This window comes from Nipponia nippon, unplaced genomic scaffold (genome assembly GCF_047370975.1).
Source record: "Nipponia nippon isolate SJK-2023a ecotype South Korea unplaced genomic scaffold, ASM4737097v1 scaffold_6, whole genome shotgun sequence".
Lineage (NCBI taxonomy): Eukaryota > Metazoa > Chordata > Aves > Pelecaniformes > Threskiornithidae > Nipponia > Nipponia nippon.
Window position 1 is genome coordinate 6,700,651 of NW_028262380.1, and position 21,175 is coordinate 6,721,825.

Genomic DNA, 21,175 nt, shown 5'->3' on the forward strand with positions numbered 1-21,175 from the left:
CCAGAAGATGCTCCAGGTGACAGCAGTAGTGAGAAAAGGGGGACGCAGCCATTGCAGCATCCAGGGACATCGGGCTCAGCTCACCGACTTCACCATGGGGATAAAGGAAAAGTTCACTTGCAGTGGCATTTCTCATATTAAACACCCCCCTCCTCCTGAAAAAAGAGGTGTCTAGACCCCGTTCTGGGGAGGTCCCAATTTGGGAGTGATGTGAAATAAAAGGGGAAAGGTGAGCAGCAGGTAAAGAGGGGAAAAGTAAGGGTTGCTGTACCCCGCATCACGGGCTCAGCTCTGAAAACAAGAGCCTAAAAGCACTGAAATGCGTTTGAAAGCACTGAAATGACTTTCTCCTGCCAGGAAAGAGTTAAGGAGTGATTCAGCCGACCCTAAATTTCAGCAGCCGAGCCCTTCGTGGCAAGGCTTTTGGTGGTTAGCAGCTCTCTTCGAGCAGGAAATTATTTTAAACAGAAATGGGGAGGGGCTGTGTTACAGCAGCATGGAAAAATCTGGTACAAAATGGACCAAAAAATTACACTGCATGAGGTGCAAAATTGTTTTTCCTATTCGTCTGCCAACTCAAACCCTGGGGGAGGTTTCTCGGTGTCCCCATGTGAGACCCCCTGGGAAATCCCCCCTCGCTGGGGAGCCAGGCCAGGGAGATGCTGAAGCTTTGTAAGGACCACGAGCATCTGCATGACATGGGCATAAAAGAAAACTGAACCCTGCACAGCAGCCAAAGGGGCAGTGAATAAATAAAATTAATAAATGATTTTTTTTCCCAGACATGGAAATATTGAAGGCTGCTGCCACCAGTTCACCCCTGTAATTTCACGTCACTTATTTCACTCTTCAAATCCTAAACCCCGAGTGCTCCAAATCTCTTCCTCTCAAAGACATTTCAAAGCCACTCTGATATTTTATCTATCATTTAAATATTTCTGCATACGAGCTGCACAGTGTCACAGCTACCAAAGCAGTGCCTGCAGCGAGGTGGGGAGCCCCAGCAGAATTTCCTTATTTTTGTGGTTTTTCAGCCACTAGATTTGTTTGAGGTTTCTTGCTCTTGGCTTCAAAGTTTTCTGTGATGCCTCATGCCTCTGCTTTATGGTGAGCTAGTTTGGCCTTCAGCATTTTCCAGGCCCGGAGAAAAACACCTCCCACTAAAGATTCTGCTGAAGAAAACAACCCCACTGCTCAAATTGCATCTTCTCCTTATTTTGAATGCTTTTCAATTTCAACAGAGGAGAAAACAGCCAAAATTCATCCTTTCCTGATGTTATTTTTAATGTCAAGCTCCTACATTTGTCATTTTTTAATTGCATGGAGCTAGACTAAAAGAAGAAGGAAAAACCAGGTGATGAAATATGAAAAAATCATAATTAAAAATCAATGAGTTTCCATTTTTTTTCTTCCTAAAGGGGATTTTGGGGGATCCTGCGCAGTGCTGGAGAAGCGCTGGGGCTGCCGCCCTGATGCACACCTGGATTTGGGGCTCGGCGCAGAAGAAGCTGCTGAGCTGAGGCTCCGGGCGCTGCCGCGGCAGATGCTCTTTGGCAACTGTCGGCGAGACATCTGTGCCAAGACGGGGAAGAACCTCCTGGGGTGAAACCAGCCCTACCACCACGAGGTGACTGTGCGTGGCAAGGGGGAGTTGGCACGAAAGCCCTCCATCATTGACTTCACCACCATGGCCCGGCCGTGGCTCCATCTCTGCATCTGCCTCCAGATCTCAGGTAAGAGGGACATGTCTCTTAAGGGTTGAGGGCACCTAAAATCACGCTGGAGCCTCTCCTTCACCCAACTCCAGCACGTGGGATGTGTTGCATGTCATCTGGATGATGGAAGTTTAAATATACAGGCATAGTATAGATCTACAGGATATTATTACCTATCACCGCATAATTTTGGACAATGACATTAATAACGTGCTTTAGTTTTTGGTCAGCCCTGAAGTGGTCAGGCAGTTGGACTAGGTGATCATTGTAGGTCCCTTCCAACTGAAATGGTTCTCTTCTCTTCTCTTCTCTTCTCTTCTCTTCTCTTCTCTTCTCTTCTCTTCTCTTCTCTTCTCTTCTCTTCTCTTCTCTTCTCTCCTGTTCTTAGTGCAATATATAATGGTATAGACACCGCAGAGTTCGTTTTTACTGCACCATCTTAGTGCAGACGGACTGTGGAAAGCTGCTGATGAAGTTAAAGTAGCACCTACCTATGCTGCCTGTGTAATGCGAAGATGATAAACATCCCGTCAAATTTTCTTCTAAATCTATCCAAGGACTGAATGTTTCCCAAGGGCCACAGCTGGAATCGGTGTGTTGTAAAACCATGCTGCCTTCTGCTTATTGCAGACAGGTTGCAGGAGGTCTGGACCGAATATATACAGTCAATGTTGTGGCAAAGTGGTAGAACTAAGCTTTACAGGAAAAACTGTGCCAATGGTTCTTAGGTGGAAAGTGTTGAGAGCTTGAAACACCCATTAAATGTGTATATTAGGGTGGTGGCTCAAGTCAGTCCGCCAAGACGCTGCCCAGCCCAGGTCCACAGCTGCCCAGCATCCTCACTAGAGGCTGTCAGGACTGCAGGGTGTTTTGTTCACGTTGTGGGATGCTCATCCAGCTGTGGCATAACATAGACGATCTGGCAGCAAACAGCCCAAGGCACTTTAACGACACCTATATACAGATAGTAATATCCTATAGATCTATACGGTGGGGTCCCTGCTGAGAAAACCCCAATAAAAGAGAGTTTGCTCCACACGTGCAAAGGGAAAAGGGACTGTTTTCGAGCTGCGGCAGGCTGGTCTGGCCAAGCACATGGAAACAAACCTGTCCCACCCCGATTCCCCGTGGTGCCCTGTGAGAATATAAACCGGCAAAGGGAACAGGGAGGTTTGGGGGGATGAAGGTGTGGCAGAGGATGAGCTTTTCTGTTCTGGCTCCGTCCCAGCTCACCCCACTGGAGCTTGACCACTGGCTCAGAGCTGAGCTGAGCATTTTCCAGGATCCCTTCTCATCCCTTCTGATTCATCTAATAATCTCTGCAACAGTTCGAGAAAAGGTTTTCATGGGGGGTTAAGTTTCCTGTGCCCAGAAAAGCCAGACCTCAGGGCACCCAAGGAGACCCTGAAGCCACCATGCCCCATGGCCACACACATTTCATCCCCTAAAAAGGGATGGTGTTTGCCAGAGCAAAGTTTGGGAGGATTGCACTCCAAAACCTGAAAATTATGTATTTTAATAATGAGATGTTTATATTGTCAGAGCACCAGAAGATGTGGTGAAATGCTGTGGTTGCTCTGCAACACCTGAATTTTGGCGTTGCAATATTAGGGCTGCTCATCTGTGCAGCGCACCGGCAGCAATGGGGTCATCGGTGCAGGGATGGAGGAAAGCTCTGGACCTCTGTCAGTCACCAGAGCCCTCTCCTCTGCCTGTCCCCATCGGGGACATGGGGGACATCAGGGCCATGGGCCACGGGGATGGCTTCAGGTGTTCCTGTGGTCATGCAAACCCATTCCCACATCACTGGGTTTGCAGAGCTGCACGAGGCTGTTTGCAACAACTACTGTAAGCAGCTTTGGGATTTTGAAGGAATAGGGACATTTTAAGGTTAAAAAAAGCCAAAAAACAAGTTTTGCTGAGCTTTTTGCACTCTGTAAAACACGCCTGGGAAACAGATGGGGGAAGCGAGAGCATCCTTATCTTCAGAGGACTGTTTTTCAGCCTGTCTCGGAGTATCTGCAGCTTTGTAGGACTGTTTGCTGAACAGAAAGGATCACAAGTCACCTGTTATCCTTCTCACAAGGACACATCCTTGCTCGCACGCAGACTCCGCTCACATCTGCCCAGGCCAAACACGACTCAGATAATTTTCACAAAAGCTGCAAAGCCTAAATGGTGATTCGATGTCAAACCAAAGCTTTCAACCCCACCACTACCCCTCACTCCCTCTCCTTTCCCAGGTCTCAAAATTCATACAAAAACAATGTCATCTGAAAACTAATATTAAATTGGCTCATTTTGAGATGTTTTGCACTTTTTTTGTCTTTTTCTGCACCTGCAATGAAGTTTATCAGTGTTGCATCTATTAGAACAAAAAACTGGCAAATAAGTTGAGGCTCAAAAAAAAAAAACACCTGTTGAAAGAGAGGTGAAGCCTCTCTGAAAAATGAGAGAGAAAAGGAGGGCAGGAGAGGGACATCCACAGGAGCAGGTGGGGATGCCCTTCCTGCACGTACGGCCCCGTGGACACCCTCAAAATCATCCTTATCTCTCCATCGCTCTCCCTGCCACTGAGCCTCCTCCCTAGATGAGTGTTTACAGGGCAAACTCTACCTGTATAACTGGTCTTGATCAAAAAATAGCTGGGGAACTCAAAAAGGGCTCTGAGGGAATATGGGAGCATCCTGGTAAAGAAGGTCCTGTTTCTTACTCGTGTGATCCCCTGATCTGTGACTACTTGATCTTATTAAGCCCACAAAGAAAATCTGTACTTAGCATGGAAGAAAAATAATGAAAAGAAAATAATAACTATATATTCCTGTCTCTTTTTTCATAGGTTTCTGTACAAATCTACTTTTATCCCAGACTCCAAAGGATATTTTAGCCCAGACTAACAATGGAACAGAAATCCTCTGTGAGCTGAAGAAGGAGCATGCCGGGGTGTACTGGTACCGCTGGAGCCAGGAGAGGCAAAATTTCGAGTTCTTGGTATTTTCCAACCTGTTGGGCAAAACCACGTATGGCGCAAACATCAGCCAGGACAAGTTTAGTGTCCATGGGGCGAGTTCCCGCAACTCCTACAGCCTGCACATCAGCCACCTCCACACCTCGGACAACGGCACCTATTACTGCTCTGTCTCCCAGTCCTCCCAGCTCCTCCTGGGCAGTGGGACACGGCTTGGCGTGGGTAAGCATCAGCCCTGGGCTTCCAAATTATGCCATGGGCAGGCTGTGATAAGGTCCCCTGGGTAAGGGGTGATGCGTGTTTGTAGACCCTTCCCAATTTTGAGGTGCAAGGTTGGGGCTCTGGGGTTTTCCTGAAGAGACCTATGAGGCTGGAGAAGTCAGAAAATACAGAAAATAGCAATATTTTAGGTCAGCTGCATGTGATAGTCCTTTTGCCACCAACAGTTATTCTGCTGTGATCATGCCTTGAGCACCGCATTGGTCCTAGCATCTTAGGATTTCCATGGGAAGATGCTCAGCCCCCCAATATTGCCATGTCCTGCATTTTTCTCATCCCCCATGGTACTTTGGCTGAGAGGCTGGATATGTGCCCTGCTCAGCTCCTGGGTCCTCCCGCACCTCGGTTCCTCCTTACCCTTCCTCCAAGTAACAAGAGCAGCATCAAGGCCAGAGGACATCACCCCTTGCATCGCTGGGGTTGGTCTGACTGTAGGTTTCAAGCCTGTCCTTCACAGAAAGGACTGGATTGGGATTTATTCCTCAAAGCTCACAACCCACCATCCCTGGGGAGATCCAGCCAGAATCAGAGCTATTTGTGGGTGGCATTGGGGGAGTGATGCTCTACAGACCCTGGGTCATACAAAAGCTCTTTTCAGCCCATTTTCCCCTTCACCACCGAGCAGGAGGTGGTGTAGAAAAACATATGTGTTTGAAGTAGGATTCAGCCTTTTCTTTGCAGGCTTTTAGGGAGACAAATAACTTATTTAACCAAGATGCAGCTACGGCTGCTGGCTCTAAATCATCCCCCGTGTCCCAAACTCTAGGTTTTTTTGCAAATATGCCCTACACCTTTAGCTGGCTGAGAAATCCCTTTTGGATTCTTGCTGGCTCAAAGAAAAGCTGGTTTAAGATAAAAGAGAACTGGTTTTTATCAACTGGGCACATATCTATGTACAAAGAAAAGCATGAAAAACATTTGGCTGAAATTCATCATGATCAAGGACACTCCAATTTAAAACTAAACACCAGCAGGTGCTCTGGGAGGACTCAGGCCTTGCTGGATATTTTCTTTTTTTCCTTTAGTACACATGATAAAATAAATTGTCTTTAAGTTCCTTTCCTTTAAGTCTATTATAATGTAAGGGAGAAGTTGTCCAGATAAATCCCAGGCACCTCATGTCTCACCTTTCTATGTAAAAAAACGGTGGTTTCCATAGGAATTTCAGTCCTGGATAAAAACAGAAAAAAAATAGTTTTTAATCACCAAAAATTTTGAATAAGTGGAGTTTGAGCAGTCAGATGTACAGCTATTTAATGGCATTACTGGGATATTTGCCTGACTAACTTTACAGAGAGATGAATGTGCTCCATTGTAATTCAGATACACGATAAAAAATCCAGCCCTCATTTTATCAGAAAAAAAAAAAAATCCAATTTTAAGCAAAGATTAGAGCAATCTGCATACGGAAAAGATCCAAGGATCCCTTAAAACCTCCCAGTGCTACTGAAATCTCCCACTACCTGTGATTTCATGCAACGCTGATGAGATGGTGCCTGGCAGTAAATGTAGCTTGAGAAAGTTTCCTTTTTCCCTGCCTTAACTTTCTGCCCTTGTTTAGCTCGTACGTTGTTTTATTAATGCTTTTACAAGCTCTTGGTAACTTCTGTGGCCACTGAGAGGTTCAGGTCAAGCTCCCAGCCCCTCTGGAAGACCCAGCCCGTTGTGGGGGTCCCTGGATGGGGCTAGTTTTAAAAGCCAAATTTCCAGCCCTTTCTGCCTGCTCTTTGAGACCTCCACTGCTCTTGGCACCATATTAACCATCCTCTTCTCCTCCTTATCCACCAGTTGATGTTTTGCCTCTGCCTCCGAGGACCACTCAGGCACCACGCACCAAAAAGCCCATGCGGCATGTAACCAAAAGCAAAGCTACTGGCAAGAAAGGTATGGCACTGGGTCGGCTCAGGCTGCCTTGCAAAAGGGGTTTGCTGAGCTCCTGGGGGTCCCCAGGGTTCAGCTGGAGTTTGTCCTGGGGTGGGGACAACCACAACGTGACTCTGCAGGGGTGGGCATCCGGGTCCACCTAGACCCACCGCTCTGGGTGGAGCTGACCTCTGCCTTTAGGAGTGGTTCCCTGGGGTATACAAGGGTTTAGGGGCCAGGATGTACTTCCATTTAGCTCTTCCTAAGCTCTGGTGTCCCTTGGGTGTGCAGCCCCTGTAGGTGCAGCATCAGTCCTGCAGGCACAGTGAACTCCCACGCCAGAGAGGACACCACGAAAAAGGTTATCGTGACTCATAGCTAAGTTCCTTGCAATGCCTTCAGGGTGTAATGTGTCCTCCAAGGGATATCCCAGGGTGATGATCATGTCCTCCACCCCTCCTCTCCCCACCCCAACCTTCATCCCCCAAAGCTGCCGAGGCAGGATGATGCTCCACACCATGTCCCCTCCTGCTCTCCAGGTGCCTGCAACCCCCTGGTCTGGCTCCCCCTGACTGCCAGCATTATGGTCCTCCTGCTGAGCCTGGTCCCCACCGCCTACCGCCTCCACCGTAAGCACCCCACCAGCCCCGGGGGACGATGAGGGGTGTCAGGCCCCGGGACAGCCCAGGAACGGGCTGGGGAGCTGGGAGGGGGTCCCCGGCCTGACAGACACTGTCTCTCCCCAGGTCTGCGGCGGAGGCTGTGGCTTCGCATCCACCGGCAGTAAATCCCACCGGCTCCCCCCACCTCGGGCAGGCAGGGAGAAGCTACAGACCCTCCCCTGCATGGTGCTGAGCCCTGCCTGGATGTGACCCAGGAAGGTCGTTACAGGGGACAGACATGGGCTTGCACTGCAAGATAGACATTTCTTTCCTGCAACAGACCATGACTTTAACATTTTTCCTTGACACAACAGCTGGCAGAAGGACCAGGCTGGATTCTGCAGTGTGCTGAGCGTTTCTCACAGGGCACTGGGCAGGCCGAACGCCACAACTGGCTCTGCACTAGGGGCACCGGGGCTGGTGTACCGAAGGGATTCACATGGGCTGGAAAGGTGCTGTGAGCTCCTTGGGTCTCCTCTGTGTTCATCTGTAGGACAGCACAAAGGTGCCTTTGGTTTGCTCCTGCTAACGCTCGTTGATAAGACTTTGGGAATGAACACTCTGAGAGCAACTGGCCTGTAAAGGCCCTGTACAGGCATGTTCGTTAGCAATGGTGAATATATCGCTCAGCCATTTCGCTTTGCAGGCTGGTGTCTTGTGGTCCTGCTCAGTGAGGGGCACGGTTGCGTGGCGAGCAAGGAGCCATGGCCTCTGCCCAAGCAAGAGTTAAAGCAGAGCAAAAGCTCCAGGGGGGGCAGGTCTGGGAGGGTGTCTTTTCCCATGGGAGACTGCAAACAGCCAAGAGGGGGAGAGGAAAGCCAGACAAAGCGATGTACCCAAGGCCAAACACCTGGCGCAGCCTGAAGGCCAACGCCGCCTCTGAGAGCAAACAGAGGCGGCCGGGGGCTGGCCCTGAGCCCAGCGGCATGGCACAGCCGCCAGAATTGCCCTGCGTGGTGCCTGTATGTGCTGAGCCCTGAGCAGTATCCATGTGTGCTGAGCCCCAATCGTGCTGAGCCCTGAGAAATGCCCATGTGTGCTGAGCCCCGAGCAGCACCTCTGTGTGCTGAACCCTGAGCAATGCCCATGGATGCTCAGCCCCGAGTGATGCCAGAAGCAGGGCAGGTCTCCCCAGGGATGATAACAAGCCTCAGCCACTGCCCGGGGCTGCAAGGCTGATGTGGGGCTGTAAGTTCAGCATCTTGCAGAGCACAGACAGTGGGCGCTGAGCCTTGGATGCATCCCCAGCCCCACATCTCTGCTCAAACACAGGCACCAGCGCAAGGCTGTATCACCTGCAGCAAGTGCAAGGGGAAGGTGGCCCAGACACCTCTTGTCCCCAGTGTGGGTGGGAAGGCCGGCAGTTATTTTTACCGCTGGGGAAGCAGCGGGGATCTCCTGTCCTGCACGTTGTGTGTGTCCTTACAGCTGCCCACAAGCCAAGGGCTGATGTGGCTCCAGAGTCCCCAGGGCTGAGGCAAATGTAGGCATGGGAAGAACTTGTGCGGGCGTAAAGCATCCCAGTGGCACGGCAGCGTCCCTCTGGCCTTACCCTCCCTCCCCTCCCAGCACAGGGAGCTGCCACTCGCCACTTTAATACAGCTTGTTCTGGAGGGCTTGGTCTTAAACCTGTCCGTGGGTGCTCCTTGCGATGGATGTTTCCCCTAAATGACACAGTACTAAAGCCATCAGTGGACCACACTGAGCCAGCCTTCCCAGGCTGCGATGCTCACCCAGGCTCTCAGGCCACCCAGCTGATGGTCGCAGGGGACACTGAACGAAGACCCCATCCCGCCAGGGATGCTGCAGGGAGGGGTCCCTGAGCATCTCTGCTTCCAATGCATCATACCAGCAGCATATTTTAGCCTCTGTGAAAGCTCACATGAATTAAAACCACTTTTTTTCTACCCTGCAAGCACGTGGTGCACAGAGCTTCGCCCCAGGAGCAGATGATTTTTATGATATGCATTTTTTACAGGATAGCTATAAGGAAAACCCTTTGAAACTTCCCATGGGCAAAGGTTTATTGCAAAAACAGGGTTTCTCCCTCTGCCTGCAGCTGTTTTTGAAATCCCAGCTCCATTTCCCACACTTGAGGCATCCTGACCTTAATGTCTATCCTTGCTTCACCTCTCCCACCTCTCGCCCAGCACAGGAGATGGCCTTCCATGGCCAAGAAGCCGGGGCCAGGTCCGAGCAGCGAAAAGCAGGCTGTGACAGCCCAATCCTCCTCTCCCACAGGAATGTGAGTGGTCTCAGGGGTAACCCTGCCCAGTCTGCTCCCCCTCCCTCCATCCCATGCTCACGCCATCCCCACCGTGTCCAGCCCTCACTGAAACCACCCAGGACAGCACCGTCTTGTCTTGATAGACTTCAGCCACTAGATTATCCCAGCTCCAGTAATACCTTTTCAAAGGATGGGGATTTACCCCTCAGCTCTCTGCCCACTGGTGAATAACTGTAACAGGCAGCAAAGAATTCCCCAATTTGGCTTTGTTGTTCCTTTGTAAATTGAAAAAATACACCAAAACAAAACAGAAAGAAAAACCCAACCTCAACATCATCTGTGTGCAACGAAAACAGGAGAGTACAGCAACAACCAAGGATGCTACGTGTCCTGTTGAAACACAGGTTTGGGCAGTTTAGCAATGGAAACAATGAAAAAAGTGTAGCAATTCCTATAATCATCAATAGGGTGTTTTAAGACAGACCTCAGAGAGATTTTCGCAGCAGATTTCACAAATGCAAGAGGTGGTGGAAAAATCACCTCCCATTTCATAGACTGTTTTCCCAGAGCAGATATAAGAGAGAAGCAGAAGCACTAATAAAAAGATGGTTTTATGTCTGAGAAAATTAGCCCGGTCCCCTGATATCTTCTAAACTTCTTTGGTTTTCTTTCCTACCTCGTCACTGTGCTGAGAGCACGATGACGAGAGCAGCTAAGGGTCAGGGATGCCTTGTTGCGGCACAGGGGGGAAAAGGGATGCTTCCATCATGAAAACTAATGGGAAAATATTTCTGTGCATCTCTGCTAATAGCACAGTGCCCAGACCCATGGAGGGAGAGATACAGGTAACAGCATCACCCATCGCAACGTCACCCTTGCCGCGATGTCCTGGCAAATGAGAGTCCCTCATTTATCCCTCGTTTCCTTCCGAGGATGGACCAGCCTTCTCCCATCTCCCGCTGTCACCATCCTCCCCTCAGCAAGGAACACCCATACCTAGAAGGGAAAATAATGGCATTTTATACATAACCTCAAACCCTCACGTGAGCAGTTAATAAATGATGTCACCCTAAAAGGCAAAAGGAGACACCGCCAAAAATTGAACAAAGACAAAAGGCCTTTGAACAGGACAAGGAAGGTTTTTGCAGAGCTATGGGTTTAAATATAAAGTGTTACCTGTGTTGTGCCTACCCCTGCAAATCATCAGGCAAGGAACTGTAAAAGAGGTCCAAATTACATGTTGCAATAATCCATTATTTTTATTACTTTATGTTATTTTATATTCTATATTTATATTCTATATATATTCTATAGAATATATTCTATGTACATTCTATATATTCTATATCACAATAAAAGGCTACAGTCATTCTTTCAGTAAACAGAGAATGCATATCTTGAAAGCATTAAAATATTCAAGGGACAGAGAGCAGAGCAGAAATACAGGTATTTCAGGCATTGCAGTAAATAGTCTTCATGTTTTTGTAAAACTTCTGTAAAAGGATTTAAAAAAAAATGTCAGTCTTTCCAGAACATCTCAGTGGCTGATCTAATATTGGCAGTGCCCAATTTTTCTTTATTCTTTTAACCTGCCCAGTCATTTTTATGTGGCGGGCCTGTGTTTTTATAATACAAACAAGTAAATATAAATCAGGTGCAGTTGAAAACATTCAACTGAAAACAAGCTCGTGACACGAGATTGGAAGTTATATCTGATTTTAAAAAGAAAAAAAAAGAACTTTGCAGACTCATAAACACAGCTGAGTTGGGCACACTAACGGAGAAAGGATGAGTAACAGCTCTATTAAATGATTAAACTTGAATTCCATGCAAAGGGAAAGGAGATATATATATATCCATGGGTGCTGCTTCAATTCCTTCTGATTTATCCTTGGCCAGAACGGCTCCGTGCACGGTAGCTGCTTATTAAATATCTCCTCCTGGCAGGAAAAACAGATTCACAGCAGGACTTCTAGGCATCCAGACCAAACTTGTTAAATGGGAATTTCTAAACGTCTTTTTCTGCCGCCGTATAAAACCAGAGACATCCCAGAAACTGCAAAAAAATATCCCAATTTTTATTTGCTTCTCCTGAATCCTGCTAGTGCACAGACACAGCCCCACACGCACGCCCGAGCAGGGGCACGGGCACTTCTCTTCCCCGTCGCTCAGAAGCATCCAACGCGCGAAAGCCCTCCTCCACCCACAGCACAGACCGGCTCACCTGCCTACTCTGCCGTTTCATACATCAAACAATTTACAGGAACCTTAAATACAGAAATATTGTATCAGTTATATTAACAGTTATTTATATTGAAAATTTCCAAACTATATATTATTATTTATAGCTATAACTTTTATATATTACAGTTAAATATATTATATATATATATTATATATAATATATTCAATATAGTTATAACATATATTATATACTACATTTAAATATATTTTCTATAACCATATTACAGCTATTATTTTTATATATTATGTGTTCTATATTATATATAATATATATAGCTATACAGTGTTATTATATATATAGTGACAGTTATATAGATTGACAGATACCTATAGAAAAAAAACTGCTGGGGAACAAAGAACTACCTTCAGGCAGCATAAGTACTTTTTGCCCGTATTTCCCTGGACTTCATCACATTTCATTCAATAAACCAGAAATAGTAACATATTAAATTTCTGGTTTATATAAGCCAGAAATGGTTTCTTTACTATTATTATAATTTTTATTTAATATTATTTCTGGTTATTAAATTAAATATTACTTGCTGAAATAACAAATATTTGTGTATATCGATGTATTCATATTGCATGCACTCAGGGTGGGATCTGCAGCTTCTGTGGAATTATATACAAAAATTTGCTATTCCAGCATTCATTTAACTGGAACACATATCAGGCCAAGTTAAAAATAAATCTGTACAAGCTATGTATTTTGCTTCTCTACCACCTTGCTATGGGAAAGATTACTTTGAGTTTGTACACCAGTGGTTCTTTCACATGAAACAAAACTCTCCCCACGCTTTAAATATTCGCCACAGGACAGGAGGTTTAATATTTCTCCCCCAGCCATTCATTTTTTCTGCTAAAGTTCAACTTCGCATCTAGACTTTAAGATATACAGGTGTATGAAGGGGGACTGCATCACGCTTTTAAGCAGAGGAATATCATTATTACTATAGGCATTTTCTGATCCAGTTAATAAATTAAAAGCAGATGTGAAACACTCCAAAAAAAATCCCAATGATGGGATGGAATTTTTTCTCTGCCAGGTACAACATATCTGTGTGCTGTTGCAACAGGGATGTCACGCAACCAACTTATTTAGTTCATTTAACATAAAACCCCCCAAAACCCTAAGATGAGTCACTCACGGGAAGGAGATGGCGGTCAATGTGAAAAGGAAACCTGCTCAAATGGCAAAGCCCTCTGCATCCTCTCCGAAAAGCTCCTTGGAGGGGTTGGGAGCCCTCAGGCAGCCAGGCTGATGCAGACAACCATCAGCTCGTCTCTTTGGCTTTTTTGGGTCAGGCAATGAATAAGGGCTAAATTTCGTCTTGCCCAAACCAGACTGAGCCTCTGCATCACACAGCCAAAAACCCAATCCTGCAGAAATCTTGGGTCTCTGCAGGTGAAGTTTTGCAACGCTGAGTTTTTCAAAGGCTTGAGCTTCGCCAGGGAACACCAAAAAAATGCCTGATTTCCCCATGTAGAGCATGGGGAGCGATGGATGCCTCCAAAGCAAAGCAATGAGCCACAAGCCGGTGCCAACCACCAGCACCCTGCCTGCTGCGGTCAGCCCCACGTCCCACCCCATCCCTTCCTCCACCCTGCAAGCACGATGGAGCAAGCCTTACCCAGCCCAAGCTGCAAACAACCTTGTGTTTTTTCTGCTGCTCTTCTCTGCTCGTGGTTAAAACATCCAGACGGGAGGTTGGGCACCAAAATATGGGGTGCAACCAAGCTCCTTCCCCAGGAAAACCGCTCTCCACGTGAGGCTGGGCAGGGAGGAGGGCTGCAGCTTAGGAGACATCTCTGTCCCCAGAGCGGTCTCGCCCACCACGTTTCCTGCTGCTCCCTCCCAGTGCGAAGAGCCGGGGCTGCAGGCTGTGCAGGCAGCATGAAATGCAGCACAAAACCTAAATGTTGGGCAGCGGCCTCCGAGGACAGGCAGGGCATCCTCAGAGGAGCTGGGTGAGCACTGTTCTTCCACGTCGCAATGTGACCCATGGCAGAAACCACAGCCGAGTCCCACCGTATCTGACATCTCTTTAGGTACCACCATGGGAGGAGGTGCTGGGCTGCTGGGCACCCAGCGGCCGGCTCGCAGGCAGGGTCACAGGCAGGACCGCTGCCATTCCTCAGCAAAGTTCAAGGTCCAATCGTTTCTAGTGTAAGCACAAGGTAAACTCACTGGTTGATGTCTCAGGGAGAGGTGCTGGGCTGTGCTGACACCCAGCTGCTGGGCTTCAAAACATTATGCCTTAACATCAGTACAGAATGCAAAATTCAAGCTGGGCTATTTTCTATCAGTCTCTTCAAAAAAATTGAGACAAAATATTCCTAGGGGCTGGGATTATATATTCCTGCCCTGAGCAACAAGCTGCAAATGACACTGTTGTTATTAAAATATATGTCTCAAGTCATCTCGATGCAGGAGGAAACGAGTCAGAGCAGCAGTGGAACAGCCATGACTAAAGTATATGCCTTTCCTCAGGTCGTTTTGTTTTAATCTGAGTCACCCATCACTACCATAGCCAGGATAATTTTGGTATAATTTAGAAACGTGGGTCACATCCCACCGCGCAGAGCCCAAGCTGCCATCCCCAAGGAGATGCTGGGGGAAGGCAGCCGCCACCATGCAAATTCCACTGGTCCCCAAACCTGGATCCCTCCTCACCTCCCCAAAGCTGGGACACAAACTGAGCTAGTCGGCCATGGTCAAACATCTCTCCTGGCCTTTATCCCTCTTCCAAGAGGCGTTCAGGGTGCCCTGGACTGTAAAATATAGAAAGGAAAAACTCATCTGCCTTCTCTGCCCTCTCCCAGCACCAAAGGTGTCTTGCTCAAGGTCCCAGGTAACCACAGAATTGCTCCAGTGCTCCCTGCTGGAGGGATGAAGGGGTGTGATGCACCGAAGATGGCCATAGCATCCTCAGTGGTGTCATTTATGGGTGGGCATGCCATGGAGGAGCTGGTGATATAGCCCTTTCTCCCTTCCCTGCGCTGCTCATGGCTGCGAAGCGAGCAAGGGAGAGTCCCAAAGGGCTGTGGAAAGAGTCCTGTCCCACCACGGGCAGACAGGGTCATGAACACAAGGCCTGCAGGGATGGGTGCTGCTGCCCTGAAGGGCTGGAGCCACATGAAGCTCAAACCATCTCCAACCCACCATCTTCCAGCTCACACAACTGGAGACGCAGGTTGTAAAGCCATAGGCAGTTCCTGTGTTTCTATCTCCTATATCCTGAATGTACACACACCCAGAAAACAGTTTCCTTCTCTATGCAATGGTAACCACATGAAAGTTGGACCCTGCTCTTTTCTCTCACTATCTGCGGTGCAGAGGACAGAGATGTTGGGAGAGCTATGGAGAACCGCAGGATCCACTCTTGGGATAAATGTCCTTGTGCAGGGCCAACAGCTAAGGAAGATGTCCTGCATTAAAGAAAGAGATAATTGGAAAATTAATAGTGTTTCGGAGGAAATGGATGTTGAGTTTTGTAGCAAATGGTTTCCTTAAAATGATACGTATTGCAATGTGAGATCTCATAGTTAAGAATATGACAATGACTGGTTTGGTTCAGAGCAAAGGACCGTCCAGATGACTATTCTGTCTCCAATCCTGGCTACGAGCAGATGGCTAAGGAATAATAAGGACAAGACAATCATATGTGACATTTTCCCTTAATATTCAGACTATTTTTGACTAAAAACATTTCCTGAGCCGGTTGCTATCTATTGAGTGACCCACAATGGACCTCTCTTCCAAGCATTTGTCCAGGCTCTGCATCCTCAGTGTACTTTGGCAGGGACATCTGTGGGTGAAGGACGACTTCATTTGCTTTCAGCCTCACCAACATCAGCTTCATCTGCTGCCCCTTACTTTCTGTATTGGAAAAGGCAGTGAATAATCAAACCCTCTCCACTCCCTCCCGGCCACTCACAATTCTGAAGACCTTTAATGTATATCTACTTAAATCATGTTTTCAGGCTAAAGAGTCCTAGCCCGCCTACACAAAACCCATCTCAGACCTCTGATCCTCCATTTTTCCCTTCTCTGAACATTTCTGGTCCTACGACTTCTTTTCTGAGTTCCCTCATTGAGATGAGGGGGTGAGACCAAGACACAGCATTCAAGGATTTATACAATGCATTGGAGCACGCATTGACCATGGATTGGACCATTGGACCATACGATGATATAGTTGTGTTCTCTGTTTTATACCCAGTTTCTTTCCTACCTGCTAACATCTGATTTGCTTTCCCTGCTGGGCACTGGGTTGATGTTTCCATGATAGTACCTGTCTCAACCCAAATTTTCACCCCTGAATGGCAATATTTGGCTCCTTATTTTATAGAAAAGCCAGGACTGGTTTTCTTTGCATGCATCACTTCACATTCACCTACTCCAGATTTCACCTGCCCCTGTATTGCCCAGTCTCTGAAAGATCCTTCTGCAGTTCTATATTTACAACACATAAATGCAAGTAAATTAATGTGCATAAAAATAAAGTTTTCAGGATATGTTTTAAACATAAATTGTTATATGGCTACCGAGTCCAACACTCACAAACAGGGTGGGAGCAGTACCTCTAGGAGAACAGGTATGGAAAGAGTAAACACACTCTTCTCTTCACAGTAATGGTGGGGATAAGGCTGTCAAAAATGAAACTCTTAACACCAAATTTAGTTTGTTTTGTTGATGACAGGAGAGCATTAAACCAGCTGCTGCTTTTTGATGCAGCCATCTCTCCTCCTCTCTGTCTCTTTTGAACAAGGTATCGTGGCTTAGGGTTGCGTCTTACAGGTCTAATTCTACAGCAAGGGTTGGGTTTTTTTCAAGTAAATGCAAGACTGGGAAGAAATAACAAGTTGTACAAGCCAGCCAATGCTGTTAATAGGACCACAAAATGGATGAAGTGAGTAATCTCAAGCAAGCCACGGGTTTTCATACTGCCAGCACTGTCAGCAGGAGGGGTGGATAGTCAGAAATGGGAACGCGTCCTCCATTCCACTGGCTGTAACCAACTACGGAAATTAAAGTTTCCTCTCAAAGATATTAACAGTAAAGATGCACAGCAATACCCTGCTCTGGGAAAGTCCTGCGGCACCACACAGATAGGCCCAGAAACTCCCTGGGGTATCTCCACAAGGCTTTCCTGCCCAAGGTCTTCAAGGAAGAAGGTCGACGTGCAGCAAGGAAGGAGACCAGACATGACAAGACTCTGGATTGATGGAGACAGAAGTCAGCTCCCAGAGTATGAGACCCTGGAAGGGGCTGAACTAGGAAGACAACTGCCAAACAGTGCCTCAAACCCAACAGAAATTTGGTTGTGGGAACTGGAAGTGAGATAACAAGCCCAGCTGACAAATTAAAGATGACTGGAACTGTTTTTCAGACAAAAAATTATACACTGGAGGCATACAGATGACTTTTTTTTTCCTAAGGGAAGCCCATATTCAGTGCTAGAAAATACAAAGTCTTTCTGTAGTTCTGGACTGAATCTCTGTGGTATTTAGGAGATTGGAGCTGCAAAAATCCCAGCCTGTCTACTGCCAACTCCAGCTGCGGCACTGGCAGAGTAAATTGTCACCAGTCCCCAAAAGATGCCATCATAGATTGCTGATTTACACAAGGTCTGCACAAACCGGCCCTGCAGCACGAAGAGAGAAGGTGCAAGAAGCCTGCGGGAGGAAAACCCTCGACACATTCAAGTGTTCTTGTATCAAACTCTCTGCTGCCGTATCGACAAGCATGGAGATTATGGAGATTTTTCGACCCAGCGATCAGGGTAAATGTCCGCACCATGGAGAGATGAGAGCGCAGGAGCGTTTGTGGTTTGCATACTGTAAGTTAAAGTCTGTGATGTTTACGCTAAGAGTACCCAGAAGACAGTGTAATATTGGCCACTGAATTGGAAACATGCAGCTATAGTGGAAAGACCATGTGTGAGTATCTGGTGTGTGACAGTTGCACTTGACATTCTCCAAACCCCTTCAGTGCTGCAGCTTTGCAAAGAAAAGGGGGGCAGCAAGTTGCTCATAAACCACAGCCTCATTTCACACCGGAAAAGTTGTATGCTATAGTCTCAACATTTTTTTTTTCCCCTCCGTTTGAAACAGAAGTTTGTGATTTGCGACTAAACTTTGAAATCTTCATTAAAAGTTTCCATTCCTCCTTACAAAAGAAATCCTTCAAAGGCTAACAAGAGGAAGAATCGGCAATGCTGAAGCAAACACAATCCGGTGTCACTCCCCGAGTTACCACTAACCGATCCCTTGCGGGGATCAAGCAGCACCTGCTCATCAGCAGCAGCGCTGCGTCAGTGCTTATCCATGGGAAGTCCTGAAGGGCTACGAGGAGATACCATGGGCAATAGAAACAATTGCCCTGATAGAGCACCATCATTTTGATTCTACTTTTGTGTCTACCAACCATCACGGCATAAATCCCAGGTCCTGAGATGTGCTCCTGCTGCCAGTCACACGATAACTGTGAGACATCCATGCAATATCTGATATTACTGATATTAAGAAGCTGAAGAGTTTCTTACCACTATGCAAAAGTCACTGATCCTTCCACAAAATGACGACAAAATCAATCGTATCTGAAACTCAGCACCTCCTCCAGCTCTGATGCCTCAAGCTCCCTCTCATTTCCCACGTCTTCTCTGTTAAATGGATGTAAGCAAGCACAGAGAAAATGAATCCTAAACTCACCTCCCGCCGAGCCCCCTTCCAAAAATGCAGATCCTTGTCAGTCTCTCTCTTTCCTGTGTGGTTTTGTCTCTTCTCTCCTTGCTCCTGTCTCCTTCTGTTTAACTGTTTGACATTAATTAAATACAGGCCTAGGCTTGCCTTAGTATATAAAGACAAACCTCGGTCATAAGCAACTTAGGTTGGAGTTCACCAGCAATCAGAGCCCTGCAACCTTAGCTACGAGTGGATTGAAAGTTATTGGTAGGTTTGGGAGAAAAAAGAAATTACCTTCTACTGCCTCACCAACTTATCTTGTCTCCTGACAGCTCTTATACAATGCTGTGCAGAAGTGACTGGTTGTCTGAATTTTTTCTTCCTTAGTCATATCATCACTGTGGCACTACAATAGAAATTACTAATAAAACATGTTATTAATGCTAGTGTTTCACTGATTTGACTTAGGTCCACAGTCTAACAATGACAAGTCTACTGCAAAATATCATCTAGAGGACAAACTGCCAAACCAGAGGATGCTAAAGTCAAAGAGATTTCTTAATTAATCTCATTAACCACCTACCCTACCCCTCCCAGTTTTGGAGTAGGTCACCAGTGTAAAACATACATATACTGATCTAAATTATTTACACAAGTGTTGACTTTAAATTAGAGCTTTTCCTAGAGGTGCTGTTTATGCCTGGAGCTTTTTGTAATCAAATAATTGCCATTGCAAGTGTGGTAGCTGTTTTACTATGCAGAATAGAAACAGCTTTGTGCTAAGCGACACCTAAACACAGAAGCCAAAAAAAAGATGATGCCTGCTCCAGCTAATTTATTATTTAGAAGACATGAGGTGGGGGCACAGGGAAGGGCTGGTTTTGTCTGATCACACACAGACGTCTCCATCGGAGCTACGCATCCCTGGTGCCCTCTCTGGCCAAGGAAGGGTGTCCACACTGAAAAGAGATGTACAACAGCCCACTTACAGCTATATCTCTCTACTGACAATAAGCTTTTGGCTTGCCTTAAAAGGCTATATTCGTTAGCAGTTTATTGCAGGCAGCAGAAAGGAAAAGCTCCCCCTGAAGCCATCTCCTGTGACTCCCCAACATCGCCCTTGTCCAGCACAAGGGACAAGCGTCGGAAGAGAGGGGCTGGTGGTATCTTTCATGTAGTGGTGAGTCACAAAGCGCTTCAGCAAATAAAAGCATGAAGAGGAAAAGGAGACCTGTGAACGGTGACGCAGAGCCTGGGGTCTGAACATGACACAGGAAACAGTGGCCTCGCATGGAAACCAGCTCAGTCCGTGAGCCAGGAGGACCAAGATCAAGACACTTCTACATCCAGGAGAGGAACCTCTGGGCTCCAGTTTGGTACCCGGGACAGATTCATAATAAAATTTACTGTTATTCAGAGACAAGAGAGAAGTAAGATGTCCCTACTAAGAAAGTCAATAGCCCTTCATGGATGATCCTTTAATTTTATAGGTTCTCCCAGCGCATCTATCACCACGTCTCTGAGGACACACACTACGTGCTGTAGGTAAGCATCCATGCTCTATGGCAGAGTGAGAACCCAGTCTTGACAAACATTCGGTCCCCCCATCCTCGTTTGCCAGCATGTTCATTTCCATTCAAACCATGCTGAACAACAGGAATCAGGAATTTCCCTACTTTGGTCTCAGGGGGGTTGCGCTTTTGAAAATCGTTTTGAAATTTCATTTTCTGACACTGAGTTGTGATAGTGATGGAAGTGGGGAGATGCTGACTTCAGCATCTCGGAAAACATGGGACTCAACTTTAGTCATCTACAAAGCAGGCCCACGGTTTCAGTTCCTTGCCAACATTCCTCCATCAGCCTGTGAAGACAGGCCCTTCCCAAGAGCAGCTTATCCCAATAAAAAGGGAGGATGAATTCTACTTAGGATAAGGAGAATAAACTGCCCACTGAAACGAGAAGGAGCCTACACAAGTAGCATCACTTGATGTCTCATCTGGAGATGGCTGGGGAACCTTGGAAGAACCTCAAGCCTGATGTTCACATTTGCTTGATGGGATTTTGAGATCCAGATCCTTGTAATGTTTTTTAATTAACAAAACCTATTTTCTCTTTATTTTACCAAAATTTGCTCTATTCCAGGTAGATATCACAAGTACCACAGCCTCATGAAAGTATGAATTTCACACATCTCAGCAGGCCTAACAGCAGCTTTCCTCACTCACCAACATGCTTTGATGCCCAGTGAAATAAACCCAGTTCCTAAACCATTTTCCATAACTCATCTCTCAGTAGCAGGCACAATAGCAGTGGCATCAAAGTCAGCAGCACCGGGTTTCTGACATGCCCAAGAAAAGGGGGCTTTCTTTGCAAAGGAGTAACAGAAAAACACCTGGCACAGAAAAATAATCAGCAGGAAAGCCAAGAAGTGCCAACTGAAGAAACAAATAATACACCAGTCCACCGCCTCACAGTCTGGTGAAGCTGTTGCTATTGTACGTGCAAAGCTCCAGGAAGCATCACCCATACC

At 46.8% G+C, this 21,175-nt stretch overlaps 2 protein-coding genes across 3 annotated transcripts in view; one reads left to right on the forward strand and one right to left on the reverse strand.

Moving 5' to 3' along the window:
- The first annotated feature begins 1,039 nt into the window (after nt 1-1,039).
- CD8B (CD8 subunit beta) lies at nt 1,040-10,906 on the forward strand. The gene is made up of 5 exons (XM_009471688.2): nt 1,040-1,733; nt 4,555-4,905; nt 6,751-6,846; nt 7,365-7,454; nt 7,572-10,906. The coding sequence occupies exons 1-5, from the start codon at nt 1,688-1,690 to the stop codon at nt 7,610-7,612; spliced, it is 624 nt and encodes a 207-aa protein (XP_009469963.1). The 5' UTR covers nt 1,040-1,687; the 3' UTR covers nt 7,613-10,906.
- Nucleotides 10,907-11,771: 865 nt separating this feature from the next.
- The window catches only part of RMND5A (required for meiotic nuclear division 5 homolog A), a 52,805-nt gene continuing 43,401 nt past the window's right edge, over nt 11,772-21,175 (reverse strand). The window contains exons 11-12 of one of the 2 annotated variants that reach the window (XM_087736160.1): nt 13,590-15,387; nt 11,772-11,981 (exon numbers count right to left, since the gene is read on the reverse strand). The gene's annotated coding sequence lies outside the window, so the exon portion shown is untranslated. Of the gene's footprint in view, nt 11,982-13,106; nt 15,388-21,175 lie in introns of both variants that reach the window. The other variant, XM_087736158.1, reaches the window with a different exon arrangement.